This window comes from Xiphophorus couchianus, chromosome 9, assembly GCF_001444195.1.
Source record: "Xiphophorus couchianus chromosome 9, X_couchianus-1.0, whole genome shotgun sequence".
Lineage (NCBI taxonomy): Eukaryota > Metazoa > Chordata > Actinopteri > Cyprinodontiformes > Poeciliidae > Xiphophorus > Xiphophorus couchianus.
Genome location: NC_040236.1, coordinates 28,559,978 through 28,572,277, shown reverse-complemented (window position 1 = coordinate 28,572,277; position 12,300 = coordinate 28,559,978). Strand labels below are relative to the sequence as shown.

Below are 12,300 nucleotides of genomic sequence, written 5' to 3'. Positions count from 1 at the left end.
GGTTAGAGAAAGATGCTCTGAGGGGCATTATGTGAAGAAATGCCCCTATAAACAACCACTTTTTATCAATGTTATCCCTGAACCAGGACTTAAGAGTTGTTTTTTTTAATTTCTGGAACGAGAAAAATGTCTTTAAAACTATCAGATTAAGTTCTGCAATGTTGTGTTAACCTGTGAAATGTGCACAAATTACCTAAGAAGGACCAAAAGGACATGGGACATCTATTAAAGTCAAATCAGATCTTCTGTTTTTTAATTAAATAATAAAGGAGTTATAGACAAGAGATTGATGGTGCTTGCTTAATGTTGTCTAATCTGGTGTTGTCGGTTTAAGATTCCTCTCAGTTTACTTTCTGATGTCTGGCTTTTCCTCTTGCAGCAGTCTGTGTCTCCGTTTGTTGGGTACATATGTCTGTGTGGTGACTACCAAGCTTTTCTTGGCATTCCAGCCATTCCCCTGGTACCTGGAAAAGGGTCTGTTCTTCTCAAACGGGTTATTTTTAGGTCTTGAGAAGCAGCTGGCTGTCTGTGGCTGCACAAGGAGTCCAACTGTCTGTTTAGTAAAAAATGTGAGGCTGAAGTCTAGACACACCCATTTTAGTGACTGTGTGTCTGTCTCAGCTGGACTTGCATGGATTATAGAGAGTCATGTAAAGACAGGTGTAGGTTTGTAAAATTACAGCACTGATGGACCTGAGGTGATGATGTAGTTTGTTAAATCTTCTTGGTTGCACAGGAGGCATTCTGGTTTTCTGACTTTTTTTTTTTTTTTTTTTTTTTACATTTGTGCTTGACAGATGGAAAAAAAATTAATGACACTTAAGAGAGTGGTGATTTTCTTGTAGTATTTTCATTATATTTGATTATTTTTTTCTCAAACAGTAGTGAAATGCTGGATGCTGCATAGAAAAATGTCAAATGTTGGACACATCATCACTTAGACCCAATTTACATCTCGACTTCACTCCACCACAGAATGGACTCTGCAGTAAATACTAACCCATTATAGTTAATGAGAACATTTGCTCTGCCATGATGGTGCAGTGTGCAGCACCTCCGCATCGCCATCCATCAAAATTAGAACTGATCATGGTTTTACCGGATGGTGGAGCAAGTGAGGAGTCGATCTTCAAAAATCACACTGCATTTTCATCATATTTTCAAAATCACTCACCAACACAGGCTATATTTGCTCCAAATACTAGCTATATTAATGAATGAGTGAAACACAAAGTTTCTCCTCTGGATCACTGATCCTACATGTTTTTGGCCAATTTCACTAAACATCAGTGCTCACAAATAAGCTTAACAGCCTAATTACATTAAACCAGGAGGAAGCATGTCTGTTCACAGTGCAGCAACATCTCTAAAGTTGTTTCCTAACTTTTGTTTTTTATATTTTAGGTCTGAAAGGTTCAAGGGATTTAGTGTTGAGCAAAGAACCCCATGTTTATTCATTATCCAGCAAAAAGCTAATGTGCTCAAACAGAGTTGTTTAGAAAATAAAAATCAGAAAGGACAGCAAAATGTAAAATTAAGCAGGATGAGATCAGAACAAGTAAGTAAATTTAGTTGCCAAATTGATTTCCATGTGTGTGTAAATGTAAATTGTGTTACTAACAGTGGCTACCAAGTATGTATTAAAGAAATGTGCATTATAGCATTTTGAAACCCGGTTACTGCCGATTGTTTGTAGTTCAAAACAGCCAAATAACGGTGGTGATATATTTTACAACATAAGTTTGATCCAAAACTGTCAGTAGTATACCGGTGAGACTGTTTTTCTAGTTTTACTGCAACTTGTTTGCTCTCTGTAACCCTGAAAAATTGTTTTCACCACCTGGATGAGATCTGCCAGTTTGATGTTTCCTGGCTTGGTGCTAACAGGAGGTATCTGTTTTAATTTGTGCCTCTGCAGGGGGAGAAAAATGCCGGCTTTGACGTGCTATACCACAACATGAAGCATGGCCAGCTGGCAACCAAAGAGCTCGCCGAGTTTGTCCGAGAGAGGTAGGGTTGATGTTGGAGGTGGCTCGGTGAAATCCAACATTCCTGACTCTGCACTCTGAGAAAAAGAGGAGAAAAGGGCTAGGCTGGGTGATGTGCTCAGAGATTAGAAATGAAGTGTTTAGTTTCATCTGCTGGTTTATCGCTCATGTGTTTAAACCTGTGTGCTTTCAAAGACCTGTCAGGAGCGTACAGATTACAGAAAAATCAAGTATATCCCTCTTAATATTATTCAAATCGACTCCCTAACCTTTGACTCATGTCTTCACCATTATTTTTTTACTGCTTAAGTGCATCAGATGTTTGGAGAAACACCATTACTCCATGTAGTGAAGCTCTTTGCTGTAAATTTAATACAATTTAAAGATAACTTTAAATTTTATCAAATGAACATTGTTTTCTTTCTCCATTCACAAAGCTCAGCAACATTTTCAACCCTTCGCTACTGTAAATAAAATTTTAGAGCCAGAAAACCCAACTCATCTTTTATCTGAGAAAATATTTTCTCAGATAAAAAATCTTAAATAAAGTGTTCTACTTTATTACTTTGCTACAAAGAAGCATATATATTTTCAAGGGTAGAAGTAGCTGAGTTGTTAACAAAAGAACATGTTTGCACCTAATTAACAGAAACAAATTTTAAGAAACCTTGTCTCATTGCTGCCATTCCGTTGTTGCAGATATTTCATGAAAACATACAAAAAGACTGCTAAAACTGAATATTCCATTCAGTTTTAGCTCTGATTTAGGTTTTTAGTAATAGTGGAGGAGCTTACATCTGTCATCTTTTTAAACGTTTACGGCTTTCATTAAAAAAAACAATATGTAATACTTTAAAACAATCTAACAACAGGCAGCTTTTGTCATGAATCAGCAGATTATTTCTCATTTTTATCAGAGCCCACTTCCTGGTTTCCCATCAGACTTAAATTCTTGTTATAAGCAGTAGTTTAATTAATGATTATTCAGTTAAAAGGTCTTAGCATACAAAAGGATAAGAATAGATTTTAGGGTGGCATTTTAATCTGTTTAATTTTGGCTTTTTGAAAGGATTCATGTGGGTTTCATTTTCAGTTTAATTTGTGTTTTTGTTATAAATTCTGCTGTTAAGTTTGTCTTTGATTTATACTTGAAAGTTTGCAGGCTCTTTTCTGCAGTTACATAGTTGCTGTAAAGTTTATGCTTACTGTACCAAACAAACATGACATACAGGAAATATTTCATTCTGCTCAGAAATATTTCTTTGTGACATGTGAGTCCACACTTTGATTTCAGGTGATCTCTGTTAATCAGAGTTAGTTTTAGAATGTGTTAGGACCTAATTACTAGTATGGAAAGTGAATGTGGTCCTAAATTTGGAAAAGTCAAAATCTTATGATGTTTTTTCAAATGCCTTTGTCTAAAAGTACAGCTTTCCACCTCCTTTGCTTGTGCAGTGATGCACTTTCACTAACGTTGTAAAGTTTAGAGTTTAATAAAGTTTGACTTTAATATAATTAGGTGTCCACTCTTGACTGACTGTCTGTTTATTGAAATCAACTGACTCAAATTTTCACTTTAAATGGACCTTTCACATATTTCTACATCAGGTTGATATACAAAATTTGATTACACTTAAATCAATAAACTAGTGTATGTTTTCTAACTGGGTTGTGTTTATCTGCTTTGGTGCTTGTAGATATTTAAAGTAAAAAAAAACAAGAAAAGTGAATTTTTATCTCATCTCAACATTTTCTCTCTGAATACAGGACATAAGCCAGGGTTTCTCTTCTGACTGAAGCAGGATTAGCAGTTATGATGCTCACTTTCTTTATTTTCGCAAAATACATATGTGAGTTTGATCTACTTGGCTGCAGTACGTAAATGCTGCAGTCAAAATAAAAAGTGGAATAAGTTGTTGTTATGAAAGTAGGATTCCACAGGGTATTGGGATGTCAGCGCTGAAGGTTGGCACGCACAGAGGAAGCTGTTTTGCCGCTGATATAATCCTGACATTGATTCAGAACACTTGTCCACATTCCTCACAGGAGGAACTCACTTATCTGTTTGAAAGCAGCACACAACGAATCAGCGGTCAGGAAATGAAACAGAAGTGCTCTGGTACCAGAGTGTGATCCAGCCAGATCAGGGTTAGGCAACTGTTTTGATGAATTTCCTCCTTACATTATTTCTTTTTGTGTTCCCTGAAAGCTTTTTGTTATAGAAAACTTTATGAAATTTCTCAATTTGTTTGGCGAATCAAAGCAGTTAGATTTGCTGTGGGGGCGGTGGTGCAAGAAATAGAGGAGTTATTTCAAGTTAAGTTCACCAATCAAAGCTTTGTGATTGATTTCTACTGATTTATTTCTTTCTGTACAGTAGAAATCTGAGGATTTTAGTTGATTCTGATAAAGGTCCTTATACTTTAAAAAGCATAATAGCTGTTCTGTGTTGAGTGTTAGTAGCCTTTTTCACTTAATAGTTTTGCTACAAACATGCAACCAGAAACCCCAAATGATAGATCACTTTGTCTTCTCACATTTATTTTTTACAGCACTGTAATTTTTTTTTGTATAATCCTGTTTCCTGCTGTGTCACAAGTTCCTCTAAATGACTTGATTGTGTTAAAATATTTTTGTTTTCCAGGGCTGCCATTGAGGAGACTTATTCCAAATCAATGAACAAACTGGCTAAAATAGCGAGTAATGGAAGTCAACTGGGGTGAGTACAGACATGTAGCTAGTGCTTCCTTTTTTCCCTGGGGTTGTTGTTGTAATTATCAATGTGACTGTCATATGGCTGCATGTGTTATATGTATGAGTGCCATCTGCATCACCAAATGTCCAAATTTATGATTAAATCACTGTGTGATATTTAGCTCATATACTTTAATGCATGTGTATTTTTAACTGTTTATGTTGTTTTGTTCATCAAAGGATCAACAAAAGCAAAACTTTGTGTAAGATTTCTGCAGATGTACTACCAACCACAAGTATCTGCTCTAATAAACTTCTGAAACCAGATGTTAGTTAAGTTACAGTTGCACATGCATAAAGTCATTTACAGCTCCACTGTTAATTATTTGATACAATAAGAAGAATATTTTTTCTTTATTGAATCTTTCTTTTTCCAATCATTAGTGTTATTGGTTAATGATTGGTTATCTGTGTTTTCTTTAGGACTTTTGCGCCCATGTGGGATGTTTTTAGGGTATCTTCTGACAAACTGGCTCTGTGCCACCTGGAGCTGATGAAGAAGATGAACGATCTGATCCGGGACGTTAGCAAGTATGGAGACGAGCAAGTTAAAGTTCATCGTAAGGTAAACGCCTGGAATGTAAACATGTGTTGCATGTAGCCTGTTTGTATCATGTCCTTAATAAAGCCAAGACATCGAATGTGAATTGTGTGTCAACCAGACAAAGGAGGAGATGGTTGGAACGGTGGATGCTGTGCAGGCGCTGCAGGTTCAGAACGGCCACCTTCAGAAGTCGAAGGAAGGTTACCACACCAAATGTTTGGAGCTGGACCGACTCAGGAAGGAAGGAGCACCGCAGAAAGAACTAGAGAAGGTTTGCTGCTACTTTAAAATTAAGTCCTCAGCCATTTGGCACAGAAGTGAGCAAACTAAAATAAAAAATTCCGTGAAATAAATTGAGATAATTAAATTGTGCTGCATTTTTCTTCCTAAAGACTCAGAGACTTGAAATTTACCACATTTGCAGTATCATTTGTTAACAGAGTAATGTGGTTGGATTGCTAATAAAATGTTTTCTTTTCAAAAACTTTGAAAAGCTTGAAAACGAAATTTTGTTTACGTTTTTATGAATTTTCTTGCTTTGGATAAGTATGGAAAAAGAAAAGGAGAATATTTCCATACCTTATTCCTTCTACAATTGTCTAAAAGATCCATCCATACATTCATATTTTTCTTCCAGTTTTGAATTTAAAAATATCTCTATAGCTATATTGTAAGAACTGAACTAATTTGAGTCCTCAAAATTACCAGGAAATGGGCGAAAACATTACGGAGCTGTTGGTAATGTTTTCTTAAGCCTTGCATTCAGATTCGTCAGTGATGTTTGATCATGTCACATTATTGTTGACTGTTGTGTGACTACAATGCAAAGTTACTTCCCTTGTCTCATTCTGGAGCAAAGATCCACTGTTATATTTGCAGACACCCAACGTGCTACAGCTCAGTAATCACATATTGCATTAGTTCATTTCTAATTACAGTTCTGATATTGTCTCAATACAGCTGTTCTGTTAAATTTAATGTCAGCTCTGTGAGTCAGCGGCTTGAAAGCTGCAATTTTCCTTCTTCTCCTCGCTAGGCGGAGCTGAAGTCTAAGAAAGCAGCGGAGTCCTTCGCGCTGTGCATCGAGAAGTACAACCGTGTGGGAGGAGAGTTTGAGCAGAAGATGAGCGAGTCCGCCCAGGTCAGCGTCGACTCTAGCGCTACTGATCGCCCTCCCTCTGATCTAGCTTTTCATCCATTCCTCCCTCTCATTGGCTTCAAGCAGTTCTGTGTGGCGCCCCACCAGAACAGAACCCCACCATCCCATCTATTCATGTTCCATCAAGCCGCGCGCTGCCCCTGATAAAAGAACCACAGCCCACCTAAACCCCCGACTCCTAAACACCCACTTCCACACACACAAGCTGTAAAATGCTCATTACCTTTAATCACTGCCTCTGTGCTTCCATGGTTACAGCAGCTGTTTCCATGGAAATGTTTAACAAATCCCAATGAGCACTTCTGTGTTTTACATTTGAAATAATGAATGGAGTCCTGGTGACCAATTAGTTCCTGTAATAGCTCAGAGGAGGAAGATCTGTTTGTAATTGTTAAGGTGTGTGACATTTTTGTTCCAAGGTGTTTTTGTAAGACTAAAAAATATATAATTTGTTGCACTTTTTAATGAGCTCCAGTTATTACTCTAAATCCAAACTGGATTTAGAGTAATAATTTAGGATTTCATTTGTGTGTGCATTTTCCTCCTCGTTTTAATATTAGGATGATTTTAGAAGACATTTCATTCCCCTTGAACTTTTTCCCATTTTGTCACTTTAAAACCCCAAAACTTTTATGTATTTTTCTGGGATTTCGTCTGTAGACACGCAAGTTAGTGGAAACCATAAATAAAATCAAAGCTATTTCAGCTATTTGTGGGTGGTTGTGATCCCCAATCCCTGCAAATACAGAAGGTTCATTGTACTTCCCATTTATTTTATTACTAAATGTTGGGATTAAAGACGCTCCAGTCTTCAGTTCAAGCTACCATACTGGTAAACAATAACACTCATTTTTAATAATTTTACTTTTTAATGAAGTAGTATTTAGCTTCTAAACCAACCAAATGACAAAATAAAAGCATGTCACTGCATATGGCAACTCTAGAGAAATAGATCTGGATGTAAAACTAAATTTGCAAAAATCCTGCTCCTATTTTTTTTAAATCTCACTGGTGGAACTTCCTCAACAAAAACAACTTTCTTAAAGACTATACTTGTAAAACATAGTAACAAAAGACCTGGCTGAAAGAGTACAAACAAATATAAATGTTCTTAAATCTTACATTTCTGGAGGTCTCTTTTGAAAGTTTTTCTTAAACTAAGAATTTTTTGCTTTCTCTTATGTGTCTTGGTGCATCTTTTACCATTAACAAGCAAAATGATAAAAATACTGACACCTGCAGTTATTGACATATGTTTTTTTTGGTTGAGAAAGTGAAATGCCATGTGGATTTAACTGCTTAAAGTACTTTAAGTTGCACAATGACAGTTATTGTTGTGTAACTGATCATTTTTCGTAATAATCTTCTAGATTTCGAAATGCTTTGACAGTACGATCTCATCTGTGTGACGATTATGCAAAGGCTGTTTGAATGATTGCAAATCAAGCAAAGTTAATGTGACAAATTCAGCATTTTCTGGGTAAAATTTCTAATTTCTTCTGTGTGTTTTTGTGACCGTGTTCATGTTTGAGCAGAGGTTTCAGGAAATCGAAGAGGCGCATCTGAGGCAGATGAAACAGTTGATTAAAAGTTACTCTCACTCCATAGAGGACACCCACGTCCAGGTGGGACAGGTGAGTTGGACTTCATATGAAACACGGCTTTGATGATAATGAAGATCCTGTTTATCTGGAGCTTTGCTTTTCTGCCTTTCACTCCCCTTTGTACTGTAAGCATTTGTGATTCAGTCTTCAGAGTAGAATAAGTTATGAGCTGGACGTAGCATCAAGTTTTGGTTCATTCTTTCTAAATGTTGTTTTTTTTAAGGCTCGGTTTATTGATTTAGCACAAGAAATGATGGTTGAGTGTACTTGCTCTGTGCAAATGTGCTAAACTGTGGGAACAATAAAGGCATTTCAGGCTTTCTACCAGTGTATTATAAGATGTATTTATGAACAGATGGAGCTCAAACTTAAAGATTAAACTCACAACATCAGTTTGTAGCTGTGGTAACAAAACAATCTAACTATAAAGATTATTCTGTGAACTTTTACAAAGTAAACTTGCCAGCTCCTTAGAATCTTAGAATATAATTTAAAATATTTGATTATTCCATGCTGAAACCATTAAATCAAATTTAACAGCACTGACATTTTGTTAGCATGCAGCTGGTTGTTTCATTTATGCCATGGACCGGTTTTAAATGTGATCAGCATCGCATCATGTTTTTATATTCACTAACTAATGACTTAATTTGTATTTAACTGAAATGCAAATACCGTAACTGGTATTGATTTTAAATTTATTTTTAAATTTATTGTTTTTAAGACTCTATAGTTATGAGTTTAAGTATTGTCAAGTAACATAATTACCCAATAATATTTTTACATTTCCTGTCAACTTAATATCGTTTTATACAAAAACGCACAGGAAAACCTCAGCTACTAAATTTTCTGGGGCAAGCCTTGCATTCAGAACTCATTTTTCACTTTGGGCTGTAGGTCCACGAGGAGTTTAAGCAGAATGTGGAAAACATCGGCATCGACATCCTCATTCAGAAATTTGCTGAACTGAAAGGAACGGGCAAAGAGAGGCCAGGTACAGTGAGCTTATTCTTTCTCCATCTACTCTGAATTAAGATTGAGCATAAAACAAAAAGAAAAGAAAATATTACATCTTTTCTTTGTGGCAATGTCTATTTAAAAAATAAGATGGTAAAAAAAATGTAAATTTTTTTTCTTGTAGCTTCAGTCAGTTTTGAGGAGTACATGGCAGCTTTGACCCCTGAAGGCGGGAAAAAGACTCGAACAAAAGCCTTCAGAATCCCCGGTCTGGGAAAGAGGGACAAGGAGCCGGACTCCACGTGAGTTTGTGCAAACAAAAAGCCATACAGGAAAGGAGGCTGCTTTAAGGAGGAGTAATGGCTAGTTCAGACATTTCAAAGTTCAAAGGAACTAGATCACAATATAATGAATAAATAACCTGCTTATTTTCTTTGCATTATTTGAGGTCTGAAAGCACTGCGACCTTTCTGTTATTTTGACCATTTCTCATTTTCTGCAAATAAATACAAAAATTTCTGCTTGGAATATCAGAGACATGTTGTCAGTAGTTCATAGAATTAAAGAACAATGTTCAAACATACCGATAAAAAGTAAAACCAGAGAATCTGATTATTTTAAGCGCTCTCTTAATTTTTTTCAGAGTGTGCGTCCTGTAAGTGTTCGGCGCTTTGATTTTTAATTATTAATTGCATGAACAGACTTATTTACTTGTGATTAAATTGCATTTCTTATCTAAAGGAAACATTGTAATGGCGATATTGTGTTTTGAGATCAAATTTTACACATGTGTAATGGAAATGCAGCTGTTGTGATATTGACATCAATATTTCTCCAACCTTCTCTTAAAGTTTTATCAGGACAACATATTTTCTGTTGTCAAATAAGACACAAAAATCTTGTTTTTATTCTTTCTTTCTCTCAGTAAATCAGAAATGAAACCTCTGGGTCAAATCCCCAGGTATCACCATATGTTAGCAATTTTTAGGTTTATCAGAAACTCAATGGTGTTGCACTTCCTTCCCACTCACTCCCCTCATCTGCTCTTTACTTCTGACTTCAGACTAAGCTAAAAGTAACAATTTTTGTTTTGTTTTCTTTCTATATTTGCAGAGATTCAGCTGTCCCAGAGGCACTGGTGAGTAATTGACATATTTCACAGCTAAAAGCTAAAAAACCCAGATTCTGTTACTAACTCTATCCTAGATACCAGATACTCTGGTGTTTTGAGGGTGTGTAATCTATTACAGGGGTGTTTTTGTCCAGAGTTTGGAAGGGAGGGATCGTGTGTGTATGTGCTTAAATAACAAGATGGATGATGTGGGGTTTCCCAAGTTTATTCCTGTACTTCTGAGAAGAACTTTCTAATATTATATTGCCGGGACAGTGGAAGTGAGTGTGTACACGTGAGGAAACGTGTGTACGTGTTTCCCTACATGCAGGATCGTGTTAAGAGCAGTAAGTGTGTGAAAGGGCTTAGGACGTTGCCAAAAATCCTTCTAACAGGCGGATGATGAAGGAGAAAGTAAACAAAACGTCTTTAAACTGCTCTGGCTGCTTCTCCTTACCTTTCTTCACTGCTAGATTTTGTGATGAGGAGTTACAACAAGATTACTGTTATGATCAGTTCAACATTTGAATAGATTTTTTTTTTCCTTCTCTGCATTCTTGAAGGAATGTTTGGACAAGCAAATAGTCAAAACTACAGCACACAATTTTCTAAATAGTGATCAGCCTGTTTGAATCTTAGAAAGCCTCTCATGTTCACTTTTTAATGCTTATTAATGATTTCAACTAATGCAAAGTGAATGCAAAGATGCAATGTACATTTAGATGCAAAATACCTTTGATAGCAATCAGTGCGTGTAATAAACGCTGAGAAATCTTCCAAAAACCAACTTCAGAGCTTGCACTAACATTTACCATGCAGGAAAAGTCGTGACTGGCAGCTTCAGATTTAATTTCCAATTTCTGTAAACATAAGACAGTTTTGATCAAAGTAAGCAGGCATAGTAAAGTAATCTACAAGATATTCCATCACATTATTTCAGTGCCAGCATTGTAACTTTGCAGATGCAGTGATGTGAAAATATATTTCATTGGATAAATTTTCATACTTTACATGGGACTAGAGATGAAAATGTAAATGTTCATTGACACGTATTGTCACATTTTAAAAAAATAAACTTGAATTTGCAATTTTCAAACAAATAAACAAATATTAATAAACAAAAATAACCAAGTAGTACTTAGTAAATAAAATGTGCAGTTTTCAAATAATGATATATTATTTTTGCATTTGTTAAAAGTTGCTCTCACTGTTGTCCTAAAACCTTAGAAATGACTTTGTGACCGTCTCCAATGGGATAAATTCTTTGTTTCTCAACTGTTCTTGAAGAGAGAAGTGGTACAGGGTTGGATTATAATTTCCATTCCTTTAGATTGGACCAATCTCTTCTTCTCTGAATCAGATTCTGTCACTTTAACACTCAGATTAATCAGCAGTAAGTCGGTTTCTACAGATTGACTTATTGGAATCTGTAGTTTCATATGGGTCAGATTTAAACTTTTCTTTATTTGTTTAATATTTATGTACAGCTTCTAAATAAATTAAATTACTTTTTCAGCTTCAGGACACAGCATTGTTTGAGCTCTTACTCAGATCCTGTAAAAGTCACTGACCAACACTTGAATTAAACTCTGTTTACAATCGATGAGGTATATTTCTAGTTGTTTCTCAAATGAACAGCTCTGTGTAAGCGCTGGACTACGCCATGTGACAACATGTCTGTGTGTCGAATGCGTATCGTTTGTCTCTGAGCTGCTGCTGTCTGTCTCTCTAACTTTCTCTGTGTTTATTCTTGTTTTTTCAGAATTCACCCCTGGAAGTAGACGACGAGGGATTCGTCATCCGAGCTGACAGCACTCAGAATGATATCCTTTTTTTCCATCCATAGTGTGAATTAAAGTAATAACATTTTGGACTCGCTCCGTCAGAGTCCAAATTGAATCTGATATTTGTAGATGGAGCAAAAGATTAGGATGACGGCAAAGAGACCTTACTACCTCAAAACCTCGGAGTTCATCGGCAAAGATTAATCATCAAAATATCATGCAAAAATCTTCTCAGCCATTATTTGAAGGGTTTAAATACACATTTTTCCAATGATTGAGAAAGTAAAGGCATTTTTTTTGATATTCTTTCATTGATTTACTATCTTTAAAAAATATCATCTCATTTCCTATCAAAATTAAACTTTTTTGTTAAATTAAAATAATTTTAAATCTAAATCA

At 35.8% G+C, this 12,300-nt stretch overlaps 1 protein-coding gene across 1 annotated transcript in view; it reads left to right on the top strand.

The window, feature by feature from the left end:
- The window catches only part of fcho1 (FCH and mu domain containing endocytic adaptor 1), a 50,433-nt gene that overhangs the window by 21,925 nt on the left and 16,208 nt on the right, over positions 1-12,300 (top strand). Inside the window, exons 3-12 of the mRNA XM_028027454.1 lie at positions 1,919-2,010; positions 4,633-4,707; positions 5,166-5,307; positions 5,405-5,557; positions 6,323-6,427; positions 7,981-8,079; positions 8,947-9,043; positions 9,191-9,308; positions 10,120-10,144; positions 11,880-11,940. Coding sequence (XP_027883255.1) covers positions 1,919-2,010; positions 4,633-4,707; positions 5,166-5,307; positions 5,405-5,557; positions 6,323-6,427; positions 7,981-8,079; positions 8,947-9,043; positions 9,191-9,308; positions 10,120-10,144; positions 11,880-11,940 — 967 coding nt within the window. The remainder of the gene's footprint in view (positions 1-1,918; positions 2,011-4,632; positions 4,708-5,165; positions 5,308-5,404; positions 5,558-6,322; positions 6,428-7,980; positions 8,080-8,946; positions 9,044-9,190; positions 9,309-10,119; positions 10,145-11,879; positions 11,941-12,300) is intronic.